Source organism: Bombyx mori, chromosome 2 (genome assembly GCF_030269925.1).
Source record: "Bombyx mori chromosome 2, ASM3026992v2".
NCBI lineage: Eukaryota > Metazoa > Arthropoda > Insecta > Lepidoptera > Bombycidae > Bombyx > Bombyx mori.
Window position 1 is genome coordinate 8,238,716 of NC_085108.1, and position 22,070 is coordinate 8,260,785.

General features: G+C 38.0%; 2 protein-coding genes across 9 annotated transcripts in view; both read left to right on the forward strand.

Moving 5' to 3' along the window:
- Window positions 1–516: 516 nt before the first annotated feature.
- Window positions 517–9,126, forward strand: LOC101737862 (uncharacterized). 4 transcript variants are annotated; one of them, XM_021348375.3, is made up of 5 exons: window positions 522–764; window positions 1,250–1,461; window positions 2,578–2,721; window positions 3,119–3,802; window positions 4,139–9,126. In XM_021348375.3, the coding sequence occupies exons 1-5, from the start codon at window positions 695–697 to the stop codon at window positions 8,909–8,911; spliced, it is 5,883 nt and encodes a 1,960-aa protein (XP_021204050.2). In that variant the 5' UTR covers window positions 522–694; the 3' UTR covers window positions 8,912–9,126. The 4 variants fall into 4 exon arrangements, with proteins under 4 accessions (XP_004926793.2, XP_021204050.2, XP_012546327.2 ...); XM_004926736.5 differs by having other exon boundaries at window positions 517–764; window positions 1,250–1,407; window positions 3,119–9,126; XM_012690873.4 differs by having other exon boundaries at window positions 527–764; window positions 3,119–9,126.
- Window positions 9,127–10,101: 975 nt separating this feature from the next.
- LOC105841715 (CLIP-associating protein) overlaps window positions 10,102–22,070 on the forward strand; it is a 42,943-nt gene continuing 30,974 nt past the window's right edge. For 2 of the 5 annotated variants that reach the window (XM_062673574.1, XM_062673583.1), the window contains exons 1-3: window positions 10,165–10,404; window positions 18,316–18,492; window positions 19,605–19,796. In XM_062673574.1, the coding sequence (XP_062529558.1) occupies window positions 19,605–19,796 (192 nt within the window). In that variant the 5' untranslated portion in view covers window positions 10,165–10,404; window positions 18,316–18,492. Of the gene's footprint in view, window positions 10,423–18,315; window positions 18,493–19,604; window positions 19,797–22,070 lie in introns of all 5 variants that reach the window. The other 3 variants (XM_062673580.1, XM_062673577.1, XM_038017209.2) reach the window with 3 other exon arrangements.

Genomic DNA, 22,070 nt, shown 5'->3' on the forward strand with positions numbered 1-22,070 from the left:
ATTGTGGGTTTTGTTTGGTTTGAAATAAGTTACGTTATCAGAATTTATTTTGCTAAAACATAAAAAATTATACATATTTGAAACAATTGAACAGAGTCGAGTAACTTTTCATTCTGTCTGTCCGTCAACCATAGTATATTGTGCACCGCGGGAGAAAAGTTGGACATTTCCTCCAGCGTATTTGCCACGCGGCAATTTTACACGCGGGAGGAAATGTCCAACTTTTCTCCCGCGGTGCACATACAATTTTTTCTCCTACCAGGCCGAAAGTTCATGGAGTACCGAGCCGGGGTTCAGGGGCGAGCCCTGGCCGGGGGTAGCGGAGGGCAGAGCCCCCCCGTACTCATAAAAAAAACAATGTACCTAACTGTTTTTAATTGGTACTTGTACCCAGAGAGAAAAAGTTAGACTTTCTTCCCTGTACAGCGGGAGGAAAACCAAACTTTCGGCGTAGGTAGGAGAAAAAAATCATTTTGTCGTCCAGCTGTTATGGTTTTAACATTGTTTTGAGAACTTTTCACAAGAGAATATTATTGACAGATGTTGAAGAAATGTCAAAATAAAAATTGAAAATGGACGCAACGAAACCCTAAACCTTTATGTATTTAAATTGATTAATCTAAATTTAAAGTAAACAATATTTATGATGTCGATAATTAGTAGCTAGCCACACATGAAATAATACAAAACATCAATGATCAAAATGGCCGCCACAGAAACGGTGAATGAACTTTTACAAGATACACTGAAAAATACAATTAATTGTAAGTAGATTTATTAGGGCTGTGTATTCCGTTCAACTCATGTCAAATCATGTACTTGGAAATTTAGAGGAGCATGGCCGTATCGCGGATATTTAATAGGCATATTTTTATTTTTCACTCGTAATCATTATATTTTTACGCATCCACGTCCTCACAGCGCACCTGGGAACCATTTTTGCCACGTACCATCCGGCTATGGAATGAGCTTCCCTCCACGGTGTTTCCTGAGCGCTATGACATGTCCTTCTTTAAAAGAGGCTTGTGGAGAGTGTTAAGCGGTAGGCAGCGGCTTGGCTCTGCCCCTGGCAATGTTGAAGTCCATGGGCGACGGTAACCACTCACCATCAGGTGGGCCGTATGCTCGTCTGCCTACAAGGGCAATAAAAAAAAAAAAATTGTACACTCCCGTGAATTGGGATAGGCCACTACTTAAAAAATCAAAATCCACTCAATAATATTATGCTTTATAATGATTATATTTCCAGCTGCGGCAACACGAGAGTCACCAGCGAAAGCCTCGAGGATACCCATAAAACTACAATCCAGCATCGCTCGAGGACAGACGCGTAGAGACCGACACATCATATGCAACTATTGGTCGAAAAAGGACGCGGACGACGCGGGAGTGAACCAAACCATCAACGTCAGATATTTTAACAATATGAAGAGCTTTAAAGATAAAATAAAAAGTTACTACGTAGGTTTCCCGCACTGACAGGTTTTATCGAACACAATGGGAACTCATTAATCAGTGTGCTTAGTGCGAGTTTCTTAACGTTCTCGATAGCGTTAAAGTTAACCTAATTTTGTATGCAGTTGGAACAGCGCCCCTAGCGGCAAACGTACGCAAACGTTCCCATTCCATACAAATATGAGCTAACTTTTACGCTATCGAGAACGTTAAAAAACACGCACTAAGCACACTGAGTCCGTGTTCACGTCACCGACATCTCGTCAGTCGGAAGCCGCTGACTGTCGGACGTGGTGGTGCAGACAGCTCGCCCCGTGCACTCCTATCGAACGTCACGACAATTTTGTATTGCTTAGATCTGGTGATAAGTGGTTACCGGAGCCCATAGACAGTTACAATGTAAATACCGCAACCCACCTTGAGACATGAGTATGTCTCACTTTTTTAACAGTACAACGGCTGCCTTGCCCTCCAAACCGAAACGCATTACTGCTTCACGGCCGAAATAGGCAGGGTTGTGGTACCTACCCGTGCGGACTCGCAAGAGGTCCTACCACCAGTAATTACGCAAACGTTAAGTACGTATTTCATTGGAAAAATTGATACCTGCCACCATGTGTTCGAATCCGACCGGCATCGCTACAAACGAATGCACCGGACGTCTTATCCTATAGGCCACGACGACTTCAAACGATGCCGGTGCACTAATCCGGTAGGAATGTATAGGATTTTCTAAGTAAATACGTACTTATCTCGTGTCCACAAACGACTTGGACAATGGATCCGAGTCGAAAAATTTGTTTTGCGAAATCACTGGTACTACTCGTACTAGTGCGTGTTGTACGACTGCACCCCGCTTGGTTCTGCCGAAAAGTAGTCCTATACCCTGTTTTGAAGGGTGGGACAACTGTCGTACAAGGCAATTGAGATTTGGACTACATGAAGCAAAGTAGGCGGCGGCATTCCGGTAATCAGGTAACGCCGCGCCAGGTGACCCGAGACCTCGTCCACTCATCGATGCACATAAACCAGATCCCATACAGAACAGAAATGAACGCCATCAAGGAGCAAGTAAATCATAGTCGTAATTGTGTTTAATTGTGAGCTCATATTGGGTTACAGTCTTGTAATCAAAACCAGTGCGCTTCGACAAAAGAACGGCTGGAACAACATCAGCAGAGACATTGCAAACACGATCGAAATAAGCTCGTTCACAAGGAAAAGCAATATTTGAATAAAAACCAGTATAAATCACTGGATGGTTTGGTAATTCACATTCTTTAATAACTTTCATTCGTTTTTTTCCCTCCCTATTCTAGTATCCTCTTTGGGGGGTTAGACTAGATTCACAGAACTAGAAGGTGGGCTCACGGGGCTCTAACCTGACGACGTTACTAACACTAGCCCTAGCAAGAGCAGTGCTTTGCAGAAACTACTGCCAAATCGGAAACACGACTCACTGAGAAGATCCGGCGAGAAACTCAGTGGGGTCTGTAATTAGTGACCACGTGAACTATACCGCGGGATAGATTGTTAAATGTATCCTTCTGAGCCGTACCACAACGGCAGTAGCTCACTTTCATTCTCTCGTATGTCGGTCAAGAAAATATGCTGTGCGAATATATAAATAATAAGTCAGTTTGAATTAGTAATTAAATTTCAGATAAGCGTAACATCAATAAAACCTAAAGTATCATTGGTGAAAAAATCAGATGCCAGCCTCGGGACTCATACATCTCGATCAATTCCAACAGTCGATGTTTCAAATGAAGAATACATTGTCGATAAAAGTAATGCACAAAATATGAATCTAGTTGAAGATTGTGTGGAATTAAAAGAGCCAAATAATTTAACAATTGAATACGCTACAACCTCACACTCATACAAAGATAAATTGCAAACGGAGATAACAAAATTGATTAGTGAATTAAAGTTGAATCCCGATTCGGGTGCTATTTCTAAACTTAACAGGGAAGAACAAGAGAGTAGTTTGAATTATTTTGTCGAAACCATTTATCGAGATATAAATGAAGTAAATGATCCTAATTATGAACATAAATTGAAATCAGAAATTGTTAAATATTTAAATAAACTGAATAACCAGCCACCTCCGTGTGGTGTTAATCCTGATTTATCTATAACTAATATATTTCATGATCTCAAAGACAAAATTCTAACTTTGAATAGAGACTTTAATGTAAATAATGAAACTATGGATAAAGATGTGGCCAGTATTAATGAAGATATAACATATGGTCAAATACCTTACAATCCATCCGTTTCTATGAATACCGATGGGCTTATAAGCGAAATGAACATTCCAGACCAGAAATGGAAAGTTTCAGCGGTAAATTCACTTTCTAAGTCTACTAAAAATGAAATGGATTTTGATGTTGATCTAGAAAGATCTCTTTCAAAAGAGATACAAATTGTTTTAAACAAAATTGGTTTTCAATTACCTAAAGTTGAAATAGCCGACGTCATTTCAAAACTTATTGTCAATGCTATATCTCGTAAGGCTGACGTCAAATCAGTTAAAAAAGACATATGTAATGCTCTCCACAGCTACGTAGATTTATCTCGTACAAAAGAGGAGGGCTTAGCTGACTTTCTACTGGATAACGTTACATTAAAAATCGATGACATCAGCTGTGAATTCAAACATAGTTCTTTCACTCCTCAGCTATCGGGAATCGTTACAGTTTATACATCTAAAGAGAAGATTTCTCCTACTGCTTTGGAATATCCCACAACTTCAACACCAAAGAAAAAAAGAAAAAAGAAAGACATACCAAAAATGAATAAAGAAGAAACTGAGTATTATGATTTAGTTATGGAGTTGGTCACAGAATGGATGGACACCCTACCGAAAAAATTCAATAACAGAGAGGAAAAACTCTTTAAAGACACAATTATTAAAGATTTGACGGGATGTTTGGTCGATGAAATAAAGGCGGAACAAATATATCCTAAAAACGAATTGGAACTATATCTTAAAAGTGCTATGATAAAATGGGTTCAAAAATTTTCTATTTATGAAACTGCGGAAGAAAGTTTGGATAAAATTGATGAGTTATACAACAAAATTATAAAATTGCCTACACCAGATTTAACTAAACCACATCACGGTAACCGGCAAGTCATGGAAAATCTGAAATACATTGAAAGAGGCAATTTGCTGAAACCTGACTACATACCAGCCGGTGGTCTCCACATAGAAGACGAAATTTCAATTTGGGTGAACGAACAACCTGATGATATATACACATTTAAGGACAGAACTGTACGTAATAAAATGATTCATGATTTAGCTGAAACTATTCATAAACTGCTTGTTGATAAGCGACCAGAGAAAGAAATACAAGAGGAAGTAGAAAAATGGTTGGTTAATGTAATAGGTGATGACGAAAAGGCACACATACAGGAATTGGTTGAAAGTTTGAAAGATCGTGTCAAGAACATGCCTCTACAAGAAGATCTAAAAAAGAATATTCAAGATAGAATACAGAGTGAAGAAGCCCAAAGAACGTTTAAGTTAAAAAAATTAGCCTCTAACTTAGAACAACCGAGTGTAGAGTATGTTGACCCTAATACAACCATGCAGGAATTTGTTACGAAATTTGTTGGGCATTACTGCAATACTAGTGATCAACAACTACGAGGAGCTCTTGGCTATTTACTAAAAAGAGAGTTAATAAAATTAAGTGCTCCTACTAGGAAAGAACTGTATGATAACTTGTCGAAATCAAAACCCACGGTTGATTTTTTACCGGAAAAGTTTTTCACCGAACTCGATTACATGCGCATTGTTTCAGATTGGTTGAACACTCTTCCGTTACATTCTTCATACAGGTGTCGAGGGAACAATCATCGAATTGAATTTATAACCAATGTTGTATCGTACATAGTTGATATTGAAGAAGAACGAAAAATGAACCCTGATGCGATGAATTACGATAAATACTTAGCTGATATAATTGATACTTACATACGTCTCCTGGCTATACCGGAACCGCAACAATATGCCATGAGATGGGAGATAAAAGGGCTTTTATCGAGTATAGCTGAATTTAGGAACAAAAATCAAAGTAAAACTACTGCGCTACCTCCTGACCCGATTAATCTTGATGATATTATTAGTGAGTTTATCCAAAGGTATGCTGTAGATGAAGATGACCCTTTGAAAATTGAAGTATGGACTATTCGATTATTAGAGGAAGCCAAAAGAATTATAAATGGAACAAGTAATCCCGAAGCTTTGAGTAAAACTCAAGTTTATAATCATTTACATGAAGTTGCCGAGCCCGGTCATGAAACGATAAAGAGATTTGAATATGAACTCGATTATATAGAAGAAATAACAGATTGGCTTCAAAACCTTCCTTTGCTCCCAATTACCAATGATTCTGAGGAAGAAAACAGAGCTATTATGATATCTGAGTTATCTGAAAAGATATATGATCATTATGTTAGAAAAGATAGGACAGCAGACGCTACTCGAGCCGATACAGACTTTGCGGAGTATGTCAAGAAATGGATCGAAAGACTACCTATGGATAAAAATCAGGAATCAGTAATTATCCCAGTCGTCATGCAACAATTAATAAATAGAATAGAAAAGTCGAGTAAACAAAGAAATTCTAGATCATCTTTGCTGAATCTTTCAAGTATAAAACCGAAGAACTCAGCTCCAGTGAAATGTAAAACGTCTTGTCCAAAAAACAAACAATATCAAAAGGATCCGGGGAAGTTTTTGCTAGAAGAATTAAATAAATTTGCAAATGGCCTGTCAATAAAATCAGAAAATGACGAAATAAATAAACCAGATAAAGATAAATTCGTAAATATGTTGTTTAAAAAAATTGGAGACTTAAACAATGATCCAAAAGTTTTTAATAACGACTTTCTGTACAAAGAAATGTTAACTAATACAGTTGATTGCCATCTACAAGACATATCCGAATTACCAAAGAATATCAATAAACTTAAATCAACTTTGATCAATAATGTGATTGATTTAACAAATGCCATCAAGGAAAAAATTGCCGGTGATATTTATAAACAATCTCTACAGGAGGCACTAGATGCATCGATCCCCAATCCTTTACCTAAGCAAGCCTATGATCCAGGTTTCGAGATATATAAGATTCGCTTAGTAGAAATGTTTATTTTGGAGAATTTCGATCACAGTAACGACGATCTTAAGGAAATATACGAACAACGTCTTAAAAAGGCAATAGATAAATATTTTCAGAGCGCTCGGAATAAGAACGCTTTACCATTGAGTAAAGAACAAATTTACAACGAATTATACAGTTCCTTATTTAAAGTACCGATACCTAACGAGACATCTGTGATCGAACTACTCGAGGAAGTGAAGTTGAGGTGTGAAATTGACGCTTGGTTCGAAAGTTTACCTATAAAAAGTACAGACGATGTAATCGTGCTGTTACAGTGGGACAAATTATTATCCACGTTGGCAAAACGAATATGTGAAATAGAAAGAATCGAACAGAAACCGGATGATAAGATACGACGAGAGATTAATAAATTACTGAAAAAACTGCCTTTATTGCCAAACAACAACATTGACGATCAAGTTGATAAATTATGCGTTGCTCTAAAATCTAATACAGATCGTAGAAAAAGTACGAGCAAAGATCGTCGTAAAGATTCTAAGGGTAAGAGCAAAAGTAAAAGCAAAACAAAGAGCAGTTCTAGCAGCACAGGTCTAGATAATAAAATAGAGACTGGTTCAACTCCAACCACTGATTCGCCTCATGTAAACATCGATGATCAGTTAAAAAAAAGTCCTGTAGATCTTATTATTGAAATAGTAAATAAATGGTGCAATGATCTGCCCCTGCCTTGTGCAACGCCACAGGAAATGGAAGTAGCGAATGAAATCAAACAATTTGTATTCTTGAAGATCATAATGAAAGTGAGTGAACTAAATTGTGATGCGAAAATATTTGCCAATGATTATCTTTATAACGTGTTACTTGATGAAGAATTAGACAAAATTCTATCAGCACTGCCGCAATCTTACGAATTACAACAAAGTAAAGAAGATAGAAAACGTGTTTTAAAAGAAAACATTATAAACACAAAATGTTTCATCGCAGAAGAAAAGGCTCGTTATGATTACAAGCAAAGTTTAAAAGATACAGTTAAATCTGTACTTGAAGAGCCGAAAAATCTTACCCAGGGTGAAGCTTGCGATTTTAATACTCTAGTTGAAGAAATTATTAATGATTTTTTGCTTTATTACCATTACCAAGGTACAGAAATACAAGATAAACAAGAGTTTAAAACGAAGTTGTATGAGGCAGTAGTACAATATTTCACGAACTTGGATACTAAAGGGAACATTCAACATTTGGATCCGCTTATGGTTAGAAATCAATTAATAAGCGAACTTGCAAAAGTACCGGTTCCTAGCCAGGCTGTTGTGTTTGAAGAACTCAGAGAAATCGTATTGAAAAGCGATGTGAACGATTTCTTCAATGAGCTTGCAGTCTCCGAGAAAGACTCCGAAAACGGCTCTGAGAAAGCAAAACTAAAAAATCATCTGAAAATTACACTCACAAATAAATTACTTGATCTACAAAGAAATGGTTTTAACGAGGCCAATGACAGTAAAATAAGAAGTGAAATAAATAGTTGCCTACAAAAACTAAGTAAAGAAGTGAATCCAGCACTTGTAAATAAATTTATAAATAAGTTAACGGGTCGAATGAAAAAAATAGTGCCCCTGAGAGATGTAGAGGACCAATCTATGAGGAATCGAATGCAATCGACAAATCAATCAATTGCTTATAACTGGCATAGGAAACCAGAGTCACTAAACCCTAGCATCACGTCACACAAACCAAGACAAATTCGTGCTGACGATACTTGGAGCTCTTCACGGAAGACTCCTCAAAGTTCATATAATATTGAGGGCATTAATCCCAGGAGTTTGCAGGGTACTATAACGTCCTTTCCTGGTTTCGAGGCTAGAGTTATCATGTCTTCCACAAAAGATAATCGTCAATTAAGCAATAAGTCTGCAGTTAATATTAATACGGAAAAAATAAACTCTGCTCGAGCATTGCCATCTAGTGGACCTGATCCAGAAACTATTTTAGAAACTGACCTACAAAGACTACTACCACCTTTCAGAGACTACTTTGCAGAATTCAAAGCTAAGGTTCGTGAAGTTGGAACGAACGAGTTACAGTCTGTTCCAGTAAAAGGCGTAGCACCAAAAAAACAAAATGTACAAATGAAAAAAACACGTTTTTCACCAGAAAGCACAGATGAAGAAAGTGTTTGTTTGTGCGTCAGAAGAAAGTTACGAAATAATAACCGGCCACGTTACCTTAGAAAATTATTCTGTGACGATTTTGATGATTGTAGACCTTGGCTGAGAACGAGATGCCGAATGCCATTAACTGGTATTTTATTTTTCTAGGAAGTTTAATTAATTACCAAGTTACTACAGTTAGCTACTACACCAGAATAATAACGAAATGTGTTGCATTTCAACATGATTTTTCTAAATAAAAAGAAAAAGAACGTTAGCATATTTTTTATCTTCTTATAACTAATACGCAAACACGAATAAATTACTTCGTTACTTTATGAGCACCTAAATAATTTAAAATAAAATCGTCCATTTTTAAAGAAGTATCGTTTAAATTCGATTGTTAGTTTGATTTTAGCAGCACCATCTAGTATGTAAGTCTCATATTAAGTGTATCTATGTAGTGTATCAATGTGTATCGAGTGTGTCAATATTTATGTATATGTGTTAGTGTAGTGTATGTTCTGTTTTTCCAACAGGAAATATGAAAGTATTTTGCCATACAGCCTTAAGTTTACATAGCTATTCTGTTTTAAGCATGGATATAATATGGAGCGGAAAATTATTTAAAATCTATATGAAATTATCAGTGAAGTTGATTTATTTTAAATTGTAATCAATTAGGGTGAATTTAAAAGAAACGAGATAAGATGAAATAAAATCTCCGTGAAATGGTAGCTATTTATTGAAAGTTCAGTGGAATTTTTGGAAGGACCTTAAATACCACATACAGCGCTTTTTTTCCGTTTTCCCAAATTTATCTACTTTCACAGATGCTAAGTACTTATTAAACCACCACTGTTACATCTAAACCTGCAGAAAAACTAAATTAGCTTTAAATGGGATTAAAATAGCTTAATATATTATGTAGTATCTATTCTCCTTTAAATATTTAATCAATTACTACGAAATTACTACGTTCCTTTCAGCATCGCCTTTGATCCACAGGCAGAAAATGCTTTAGGCATTAAGTCAGCCAATGTAAGATAATGTGTATGAGGTGTGAAATAAATATATAAATCAATTAATAAAAAAATCAAACCACTTTTCGTGTTCTCGTCAAAAGTCACAATCTTATGATATTATTAAAACATCTTGAATTTATTGCTGGTTTTTTTTATCTGCGAAAGCACAAATAAAAAAAATAAAGAAAATATTGCGAACCCGAAAAACTAACAAGATTTGTGCATGATTAGTTTTGGTGTTAAAGTGTTACTAGCGTGGATTTAACAGTATAATGTTTTTTTTTTATGAATTATCTTTTAAAAGTTTAATATGTTACTACGTACAACAAAGAAAAAATATAGAAAGGAAAATATAAACTTTTCGATTCTTTTGCCAAGTCCAAAAAAAAAGTCACCACGACGCCATGACAGGTCACGTGATGTAAATTTTCGTCGGACATGCGCGTATCACTGAATTTTTCAAGTGATTTTGAAAACGGTGGGACTATTTTTCCGTGTAAAAATTATACGTGATTGTTTATTGTGTTGCTGTTTCTCTATTATATACATTAATATACATTGTTGGCTTGCAAATTATGGGTGTAATGTGTTGATTTGTGGAAGGAAGTTATTGTTTCTAAAGGTCGGATCCAAATGGTAATGCAAAATTTACAGGTATTTATTCATCAAACGCATTTATTATATCAATGTGGCAGATGTACGATGATTTATACATATTTAACTTCATAAAGAACATTGTTTGAATTTTTAGGCGCTTTCATATAGATAGTACGAGTAATGATTGATGCATTGTAGAGACGGTTGCAAAAAGTCTTTTTTGTTCATTGATATGCAGCTCAAATGCTTGTATTATGCCGAATGCATTCGTAGAGCTGTTAATCCGTTAGTTCCGTGAAATGTTCTATAAATAACAAGTGGAACGGGGAGATGCAAGTTAAATGTGTTTGTAGCTTCAGACTTGTGCAAAAAAATTACAATTTGGCCCAATTGTCTCAAATGACATCACGTACTGACGCACTGCCTACTGCCTTGTGTGGAGGATAATTTGACAATATGAAACGCATTACTGACGGTTCTGTAAGATAACAACATGAATAGTGTTGGATTCAATTTGAGATTTTCTGATCTTTCTGTATCGCGGCACGAGAGGCAGAAGGTTGGTTTTCGTTTTTACAAAAATCGCTTTCAAACAGAATTGTCTACTTCTAGAGGTCCCAATCCACACAAAATATTTAGATCAATTAGTATAAGCAGTTTCAATCCTTAAAATGGTCACATAGTCACCTGGAATACATTAGAACCAAATACAGTTTGAGAATAGAATAACTAAAAACTTGTAATAACAGAAAATGTAATATATCAGGATGTCAGTCAGTAACTCACCACTAAATTTGTTTTTTTTTTAACAGTGAACTAACAATGTTTTAAATATAAAAAATGAAAGCCACCCAAACTTTGCAGACTTTCTCTTTTCTGATAGTAGCCTATTTGACCAGAATCAATTTAGTAGTACTTGTACTCCATTTATTATAATATTCTTTTTGCCTATAGCAGTGAGCCTAGACAGACATTTAATGTTTGACCTATATTTGCCATACAGCAATTTTCCATTCCAACTTTGAGACTTAATCTGTTACTATTTTAGTTTTTTGAAACCAATTCTACTGAACTTAACTACATTAAGTACATACTTAATTATTTATCAGTATGATGTTAATATTCAACATTTTCACAGCTATGATTATCAGAAGTAAAAGTTGTAATTTAAGAGAATGTTCTTCTTCCTATTTGTACAGCTCTTGACAGAGTGGTTGTGCTCATGCATCAATCGGATATGACCGGCTCATGACTCTCGTGGGAAATTAGTGTAGTGGTTTCCCGTTGCCTTCTGCACCAGCATTTTAGGGGGTATTTGATTCCCAAGGTTTCTGACGCCTCTTCCGTATAGGTTGTCCTGATGGGTGTGTATGGTTATACCGCCATTGCTCGGTAGCCATTGCCCCGTTGGTCTTTTAGCAGGGAGTACCACGGCAACCTGTTGGTCGCCGCTGCCATCCAGTGTATGCAGGTGGGGTTGACAATTGGGCTGGTGAAGGTAGCATTCAGATCTCCCCTTACTACTAAGAGAATGTACATGCTATTAAATATAAAAATATATTTTTTCTTATCCAAAACTCAGGGACACTGGAAGCTGCTTGATGTCTCTTTTTGTGCTACATTTACAGTTAGTGAAATATCAGTATGTTAGAATGACATTTATCAATTATGAACTACCATTCTTGGTTTTGTTAAAGACTCATTTTTAATTTTAACCAGACTATTTAATTTTTCTTCTTGCGAAGAGAATTTTATAGATAGCTAGAGAGATTTGTTTTGTGGTTTCTCACATGACAATCTCACTTAAAATTAACATGTTTTGACATTCAACAAGTTTATTGCAATTACAATAGTTAAGTTTAAATAAAATTGTAAGGTGAGTTTATCGACACCTTCCTGCACTCACAACCCCAATATAAAATTCATTTAAGGAAACACTTTCTAAACTGAGCATTTATCAGCTTAAGCCACTAGTAAGTTTTGTAAACTACTTTAAAGTTCATGAGAAAATTTATAGACAGCAACTTGGCTCTGCCCCGGCATTGCTGACGTCTATGGGAGATGGCAACTACTCACCATCAGGTGGGCCATGTTAGTCTGCCTACAAGAAAAAAAAATGATTTTTATTTACTGATGGTGATTTTTTAAGAAGCGTTTGGTGCTAAGTGATTTGAATCTATTATGAGTTTGTCACTTGATAGAATAAAACATATTGTTCTGAGACTAGTAGTTGTGACAATTCTCAGTATGGTGATTCTTAGGTAGTTATGCCCATTTCCAGTTATTCTATTAGTTCATTTTATTGCTTTTCTGATCATGTGGTTAGTGAACCTGGTTACAGTATTCCACTGTTTGGGTTGAACCAAGTCTGAGTTAGACATCCCCTATTCTGACCGTGTTTTGACCCCGGACGGAGAGTGTAAGAGTGCAGGGGAGTCGTTCAGTGGGTGGGCCCGCGGTCTGCTCTCAATACCTGTAGATCGTTGAGTCTCACATACCCCGCGCGCCCCCTAGGCGCGGGGACCTCGTAAAAGGTTCGGACCTGGGCCCGAAAAAAAAAAAAAACTTAGACAATCTTTGTTCAGGGTCTCGGTTTAATAGTATTTATTTAGAATAGGCTTATGACATCATCTTAGCTTGACTTCTATACAGGCTAAAATGCACCTTCCAGAATGTGATCCAATATCCGTGATCATACCCCTATCCCACTAAATGAGAAGTCAGCATTGCATTGTTGATGTCATAAAGGACAACAAATCAGTATTTGTTTACTCTAGTCAATAACACACATAGCTCTGACATCATAAGCAAAGTGTAGATAAATTGTTATCAGTTATACAATCTAATGAGGTTTAAGTATCATTCCAATTTATATTACATATTTAGAATTTTTTAGATAATACATGACCAAGTTATGTTAATAGGTTTTGGTAAGTTCAAGTTTAAATTCAAGTTAAATGAGGGAAAGAGCATTATTGATTTGCTTTGATGTAGATTTGATTATTCTAATGCTATTGTGGCTTTAATCATTTGTTGTATTAATTTATATTGTAACAAAAGTGCAAGGCACACCAACTTAACAGGATCCATAACATACTAATCTGTGTATAGACATCATATGAGTACCTGCACATCACATATTAAAAATCAAAATCAGACTACAGACTATGCACATAAGCTCATAGGATAGACAGGCTTTCAGTCTCTTGGCGGCTTGGCTCTGCCCCTGGCATTGCTGAAGTCCATGGGCGACGGTAACCACTCACCATCAGGTGGGCCGTATGCCCGTCTGCCTACAAAGGCAATAAAAAAAAAAAAAAAAAAATCTTGCCTCATGACAAACTCCTTTACACTGATTTAGAATAAAAATATTCAGTCCAGGATGTTGCTGCCTGGTGCTTGTGACATTTTTTGTGATATGTTTGTGGAAGGCTGTATTCCAGCTTATTTGGGTTATAGCAGAGCGGTTTTTTTTTCTATTTGGTCCTTTATTTCTATTTCGTCTTATTATAAACGCAGAGGAGTTTTTAAAATTAGTTATTTATGGTAACTCAGGGAGTAAACTACTCAGGATTGATTTTTGAAAACTGAATTTAGAATTAATTAGCTGCATATTTGAATGACACAAGTTTGGGACTGTTTGTTTCCCCGAACCGTACTTGAATGTTTATTAAAAAAAATTTTAAGTTTGTTGTATTCAGTTTATAAAACCTACCTGTGCCACCAACATTTGTAAACTTGCATTGAAAGGTAATAAAAAAAATTTTTTTTTTGGCATTAAATAATTACTTGTAAGTGCTTTGTTTCATGCTTGAAACATATACTGTTTTGTATATTTAATCAATGTTGAAGTGTATGATGACACTCTTAGTGAGATCAAGAGGGCACCCCCCTCTTGATCTTCTCCAGAAACTTTTTAATCCAAGGAAACTTATTTCTTATATTTAAAACTTTTCATTGTTTTAACTATCCGAAATTTTATTCACAGAAGGTGTCATTTGTCCAACCACTTGTGTTTCCCAATACAGTAAATTAGTTAGGAAAATAAATTATAATTTGGCCTGTGCATACGTCTAAAGCATTTCCTATTTCATAAATGTTAGACCTCGCCCTTGAAGCTTGTTATTTAAAATGGAAAAAGCAAGATTGTTAATATCTTGTTTTTTCTTAAGTTGGAATTTTATAAACAAGTATATGATATTGATTTTTGTCCCCTTTTTTTGTAATATTTTCGAAAGCAGACAAATAGGCATCAGTGTCTGCTCACTGTCATTTCAGAACAAGCTGATGGCTAACTTATTGCCAATCATTGCGAATTATTTTCCAACTTAGTTTAAAGAAGTACATATCATAGCAATCAATAAACGGTTATTCCAGTTTAGTTCAGAGAGGGCAGCTAATCTAAAATAGGATACGTAATAATATAATAAAAAAAATGATTTCTGATAATTGCCCTGTTGATAAGTGTAGTAGTTACATACGTTAGGGAACAACTCTGCTATGTTGAAGAGTGATGGTATGGTAACAAAGTGATGAACTTATTTCAAACAATTCCAATAAAGACTCCCTATGGAGCGTACAGTACAAAATATAGAACCAAAGTTTCTCCATACGCCCGGGTGTTTCAAACGATCTGTGAGACCAGAGTCATCGACAATTTAAATGACCCTCTTTTCATGGTAATCCACTAGTTGAGACACGAATGTGTATCCATGTAGTAGATAGATTTGGCTTGCGGTTATACGACAGCTCGCCCGATGGTCAAAACTCTTGTGCTGAATACGTGCATTGGGCTATCCATTGTTCTATTAATCTTGCGCTTAATTAGAATGATAATTTAGGATAGGCGCTTACTTAAGACACTTAAAATACTTGACGGCTACAAACGAGAATAAGGGGTTATGTGATCTGTACCACGCGATCTGTAATCGAATATCGATTATCCGATTATCTTCAAACTAGGTACAGTCGCTGTTGGCACTCCAGGGAAATATTCATTCCTGACTAGATGGATTAGGTCTAGACTGTCTTCGCACTAAGCATCACAAGCTAAATATCTGCGCTTGCCTTGAGATGACTCAATCCACCTAGCTTTGTACCGGAGCTGCGGAGGTCAAATCTTATCTAGGTAACTCAGGATGCCTAGGTTAACTGGACGATGAATAAGGTCAGCTATACACGATAACCCTGAAGCGACGTGACGTCACGCAGCGGTCGACGCTATCAACTTAGTCCGACTCCAAATACGAAGGGTTTCTCTATTAGGCTGCATATTTTAGATGAGTCATATTATTTTTTGTTCGCTTCGTTATCAACTATTCAAGACTGGTTCTTCTCTTCATGTTGTAGTTTTTCTACAAATCGTCGTTAATAAAACTATTTTTTTTCCCTACCTATGCTGCTAGCCTTGAGAGGCTATGTTAGCGTTACCCTAGCGCGTAGGTGAGTTTTCGAAGCTCAAACCATGAGGTGTTGCTGTGTCTATGGGGTAAAACATACTTAAGTAAATAACCCACTGAGTTTCTCGTCGGATCTTCTCAGTGGATCGCGTTTCATATCCGGTGGTAGATTCTGCGAAACACGACTCTTGCTAGGGTTCGTGTTAGCAACGTCGTCAGGTTTGAGCCCCGTGAGCTCACCTACTGGCTAAGGTTACGCTGATATGGTCTCTCTAGACGAGTCTAGACCATCAGCTTAGGTAGAAAAAAAGAATTAAGTAAATGTTACCAATGACTTTTGTAATAGAAGTTTAAACTATATGGCGTTTTTAATAGAGTCCTAAGTCACAGCGTTGCGCGGCCTGTGTGCTTAGTTTTGAGTTTTTTTACATTCTACATATCTTTAGAACATTTTTTACATTCTATAAAAGCTAACTCAAATTTTTTATGGAGTTGGAACAGCGCTCCTGGTCTCTAGGGGGAAAATGTTGCGATATTGTACCGTAAATGTGATATAGACGAAATTAGTTTAAATACATATTATACTATACTTCCATCATTGTATGTTGTTTTTTCGTAATTCGAATAAATCATATTAATTGTACAGTTTTTCTTGTTTCTGTTCAATGAGTGAATATGTAACGTAATCCAAATGTGTTGACGAAAGATTTTTATCAAATAAGTTTCTAGTAGTTACTAGTTATCATGACTCGTATTGTTAAGATTCAACGGGGAGATGTTACCATCTCTCTCAATGGGACCGCGAATTATATTGTTACGCGCTGGGGTTCGGAATAAATAAAAAAATATATCAAAGTACAAATTAAAACTGTATTACCTCTTAGAACACTTAAAACACTTCACAAATACTTTAAAAGTCTCAATTCGCTTCTTCCGCTTCGCTTCAGGCGATCCGGTTGCTGTTTCGCTTCGAGTACTTCCGACTATTAACTAATTGCGTGCAACGCTTTTGTAGTCGATACGACATCCCTAGAATTGTCGAGAACATTCCTCACAAGTCGAGTACCTGCTATGTGCGTTTCCGCTATCTGACTATAGATGGCGTTGTACTTCTCAAGCGTTCTACTAGATCCTTCGATGTTCGTTCGGCTAATTGGCGATGTATGGCGTTACTCTTACCAGCGTAACAATAATGTGTCCGTACAAAGTACTTTACAAGTCCTTTAGTGACAGGTAGTCCTTGAGTTTGTCTACCGGAGTCAAGCCTGAGTCAAGCCAAGCTTTTTTTCTTTATTGCCTTTGTAGGCAGACGAGCGAGCATACGGCCCACCTGATGGTAAGTGGTCACCGTCGCTCAAGGACGTCAGCAATGCCAGGGGCAGAGCCAAGCCGCTGTCTACCATTAAAAATTCTTAGTATAAATGCGAAGAGCTGGAACGATCCGTCAAGTTTCGCGAAATCTGTAAGCTCTATGAGGTTGAGACAGTCAAATATTTTACTGTTACAAACATATAGATAAACAAAGTACTTACCCTGGTTTTATTTTAGTACCGCTCGTACCAATAAAATGCACTACAAATAGATAATTGCTTTATCTCGTCTCATACATCACGACTCGTTTGATATTTGAGTACAAACAGAAACGTAATGAGGATGCATCGGAATGAAAAATACCTTTATGGGCTTGCGATCCATAAATACGATTGTGAAAACAAGTTTGAGACCGCGGTTTCACTCGCACTATATTTGGAAATCAAAGACAATGTATTTATTTGATTTATTCTGTAGGAAGGGCAGAAATTTTTTTTATTGCTTAGATGGGTGGACGAGCTCACAGCCCGCCTGGTGTTAAGTGGTTACTGGAGCCCATAGATATCCACAACGTAAATGCGCCACCCACATCGAGATATAAGTTGTAAGGTCTCAAGTATAGTTACATCGGCTGCCACACCCTTCAAACCGAAACGCATTACTGCTTCACGGCAGAAATAGGCAGGGTGGTGGTACCTACCCGCGCGGACTCACAAGAGGTCCTACCACCAGTAGACTTGTTCTAATTTCCCTAATTTCTAATATTTATTTAGATTTGGAATTTAGTCTCAGATATTTTTGGAACAAATAGACTTTATTCATGTTGACGAGCCAGACGAGTTCACGATTTCCTTGTTGTTAGCTTTTATTGGAACCCATAAAACAACCTGAATGGTGATTATGCCCCTCGAAACATGAGTTAAAGAATGAATAATGGCTATCAGACCGTTGGAGTCGGAGTGCCCGCTGGCTTAGCGGCAGAAATAGGTGGCACCTTCCGCGCGGGCTCGCTGCACAGATATGAGAATAGTTTTATGTCATCATCATCATCATCATCATCAACAGCCCACAGTCGTCCACTGCTGGACATAGGCCTCTCCCAATCCACACCACTGAGCCCGGTCTGCGGCTCCTATGTATCTAGTAGTTTTATGTAGTTTCATTTTATTATTACACACAACGGTTCGTCGATGACGGTGGGAGTGGTTCTTTAATTAAATAACGATTTCTCTCATTTCAGATCTTATTTAAAGAAGAAAATGTGACGCGATGTGCCTCGAGTGTCTGTGATCCAAGTGTCTAGTGTCTAGTGTATAGTGCGTAGTGTCAGCGTCTGGACAAGTTACATTGAAATGTCATTGTATGAGGAACGATATATCTATGTATCACCGGTGATTGTATTTTGAAATTTTTAACGGTAAGCGAGAATTTTCTCTGTTAGCAATTTTTTTTTTTTTTATTGCCTTTGTAGGCAGACGAGCATACGGCCCACCTGATGGTAAGTGGTCACCGTCGCTCATGGACGTCCGCAATGCCAGGGGCAGAGCCAAGCCGCTGCCTATCATAAAGTACTCTCCGTAAGCCTGGTTTGAAGAAGGAGATGTCATAGCGCTCGGAAAACGCCGTGGAGGGGAGTTCATTCCAAAGCCGGATGGTACGTGGCAAAAAAGATTTGTGTATTAAAAAACAGGGTGAACAACTCAGGTGACAAATGTGAAACTTCTTTCGCAGCAGACCAAGGCGGAGACACTGTTGTTGGCGAAACTGAAACTTAAGGATTGGGTTATTAACTTGGGTTATTGGAACACGTAGGCATCACAATGTGAGTGACGTTGTTTTCCCTAGACTGTCTCTCACTTAAGATAACAACTAGGGGCTCAGTTTGTCGGGTAGGAAATTCGAGGATAATGCTACTAGAGACACATGATACAGAAGAAACAGCAGTAACTCTAAGAGGCTAGAGGTGCATACACATACGTACCGTTGTCGCTAGTCGGGCAGACTGTCGTCATAATCATTTGGCAAATTCAATCAAAGATATTCGCAGTGACTTGGCGGGACCGGCGTGCATCCGTTTCGACGTTAAATTGGAGCCATCTCGGAACCGTTTCCAACTGTATTGCTTGTTTGCGGGCGCCTCACACAATAAGCAAACAAGTTTAAATGTACTTTTTTTTTCCTACCTAAGCTGATAGCCTTGAGAGGCTATTTCAGCGTAACTTTAACTAGTAGGTGAGCTCACGAGGCTCAAACTGGAGTGATGCTAACACTGACCCTAGCAAGAGCAGTGCTTCGCAGAATCTACCACCGGATCGGAAACACGACCCAATGAGAAGATCCGGCGAGAAACTCAGTGGGCTGTGTCTATGGGTTAATTTGCTCGTCGAGCCCTTCGTCGCAGGTGACGGGTTCGACGAGGACGGTGACCGGTGCTTGTGGTACCTAAAAGCACCGTTAATGATCGGGAGGATCCGTAATGACGTGTGTAAATGTACGCTGACCAACGTAAACTATGATGTGTATTTGCAGATGGCCCACTACCCCCAGCCTGCGTCGCTAGAAGCGGCCCTCCCCCTGCTCAGCCGGCCCGACCTCCGTCTCCGTCAGCAGCTGGGCGAGCAGCTCGTGGCCCTCGTCCGCCGCGAACCAGAAATAACCAATGATCTGGCCGCCCAACTCATCGATGCTCTTATCGCTTGGCTTAATGGAGGAAACTTTAAGGTACGTCAGCTATTTCTAATTTTTTTATTGCTGAGAAAGGTAGACGAGCTCACGGCCCACCTGGTGTTAAGTGGCTACCGGAGCCCATAGACATCTACAACATAAATGCCGCCACCCACCTTGATATATAAGTTCTAAGGTCTCAGTATAGTCATAACGGCTGCCCCACCTTCAAACCGAAACGCATCACTGCTTCACGGAAGAAATAGGCAGAGTGGTGGTACCTACCCGCCCGGACACACAAGAGATCCTACCACCAGATCAGATTACCAAACCACCAACCAACCTACCTGTAGATTGGTGGTGAGTCTATGAACTCCACTTGTCATCGGGATTGCGAGTCAATTGTCAAAAATGATCATACTATACGCTCAGTTAGGTAAATATATGAGTTGTGGTTATCAATTAGCATATGTAGCGATTGTGAAAAATGGTAAAAAATGGAAAACGAGAAAATAACTGAAATAATGCCCAATTAGGAAAACGATCGCCACGGTCTTTTAATTTATGTTCATCGACGGGCGGGAAGCCGTAAATAATATCACAACTGAAACCCGAGATGGTCAAACTAAATCCGATCCCTAAGCTAATTAGTGATAAACAATTTGGTTATAAACAAAGTCTAGAAATGTCTAGCTTGTACTTAGTTAAGTAAATTACTATCAACTGATTATATTCTAGTGTAATGTAAACAATGGTAGGCGGCGGCTTGGCTCTGCCCCCGGCATTGCTGATATCCATGAGCAACGCTAACCACTTACCATCAGGCGGGCCGTATACTCGTCTGCCTACAAATGCAATTCAAAAAAAAAAACAGAGCAACAAAGCTCACAACGCGCCAATGTCTGGTTCATCGTAATTGCCGGGTCTGTGTCGGGTTTTCGTCACATTTAGTCTATAGTATTGTTACGCGCTGGGGTTCGGGATAAATAAAAAATTCCACCGAAGTATAAATTAAAACTTCATTCAACACTTAGAACACTTAAAACACTTTAAAATTCTCAATTCGCTTCGCTTCAGTTGACTCGTTCGCTGTTTCGCTTCGAGTAGATCCGATTACTGACTGACTGCGTGCCATCTCTGCAACGCTTTTATAGCCGATACCACATCCCTAGAATTATCGAGAATATTCCACACATCTCTAGTATTGTGTTTCCGCTATCTGACAATAGATGGCGTTGTATTTCTCGAGCGTTCTAGGTGTTACTAGGTCCTTCGATGTTCGTCCGACTATTCGGCGATCGATAGCGTTACTCTTACCGGAGTAACAGTATTTTCTTCGGTTTTCACAGCTCGTAGACGCGATTAAAACTGTTATCTCGGTTTAATCTCGCATTTATTATTACCGTCGGTTCGAATACTCACAGTCTTTACTTTGCAAATTTTACTATATCACTCTCCTCTTGCTATTCATTGAGTGGAATCTCTTACTTGGTTTTGATGCTCCACTTTCATTCAGTATCTCATGACATTATTATCACAATAATGCAAGAACATGTAGATGATTTTTATAACTTCGCTCCTAAAAAAATTTAAATTAACATTTATTTCAATAGAATCTTTTTTTTTTATTGCTTAGATGGGTGGACGAGCTCACAGCCCGCCTGGTGTTAAGTGGTTACTGGAGCCAATAGACATCTACAACGTAAACGCGCCACCTACCTCGAGATATAAGTTCTAAGGTCTCAGTATAGTTACAACGGCTGCCCCACCCTTCGAACCGAAACGCATTACTGCTTCACGGCGGAAACAGGCGGGGTGGTGGTACCTACCCGTGCGACTCCCCCAAGAGGTCCTACCACCGGTGATTACGCAAATTATAATTTTGCGGGTTTGATTTTTATTACACGATGTTATTCCTTCACCGTGGAAGTCAATCGTGAACGTTTGTTGAGTACGTATTTCATTAGAAAAATTGGTACCCGCCTGCCCGGGATTCGAACACCGTTGCATCGCTTCAACACGAATGCACCGGACGTCTTATCCTTTAGGCCACGACGACTACAAATCTTACACTGTACCTGTCATAACTTCTTCATGAAAACAATATCTGCTCTGTGTACTTTTACAGATTAAAGCTAGTTAAATATTAAACAAGTCGTAATAGTTTAAATGGTGAAATCTCTAAAAGAATCACACAGCCGATATTAGTTTGACAGCGACGATATACCCTTCTCGTCGGAGTGGTTTGAGAAACTCTTCGTGTGAGTCAACTTTATGTGGAGACGTATCCGGTTGTAGAACGACGGTCGCAGTCAATGTATATCATGCACA

Excerpts from the sequence above, each read along its gene's own strand:
- LOC101737862 (XM_012690873.4), top strand. The coding sequence starts at position 695 with ATGATCAAAATGGCCGCCACAGAAACGGTGAATGAACTTTTACAAGAT. Across the intron at positions 1,462-2,577 it reads ATAAAATAAAAAGTTACTAC|TCTTGTAATCAAAACCAGTG; the intron begins GTAGGTTTCCCG and ends ATTGGGTTACAG. Across the intron at positions 2,722-3,118 it reads ATAAATCACTGGATGGTTTG|ATAAGCGTAACATCAATAAA; the intron begins GTAATTCACATT and ends ATTAAATTTCAG.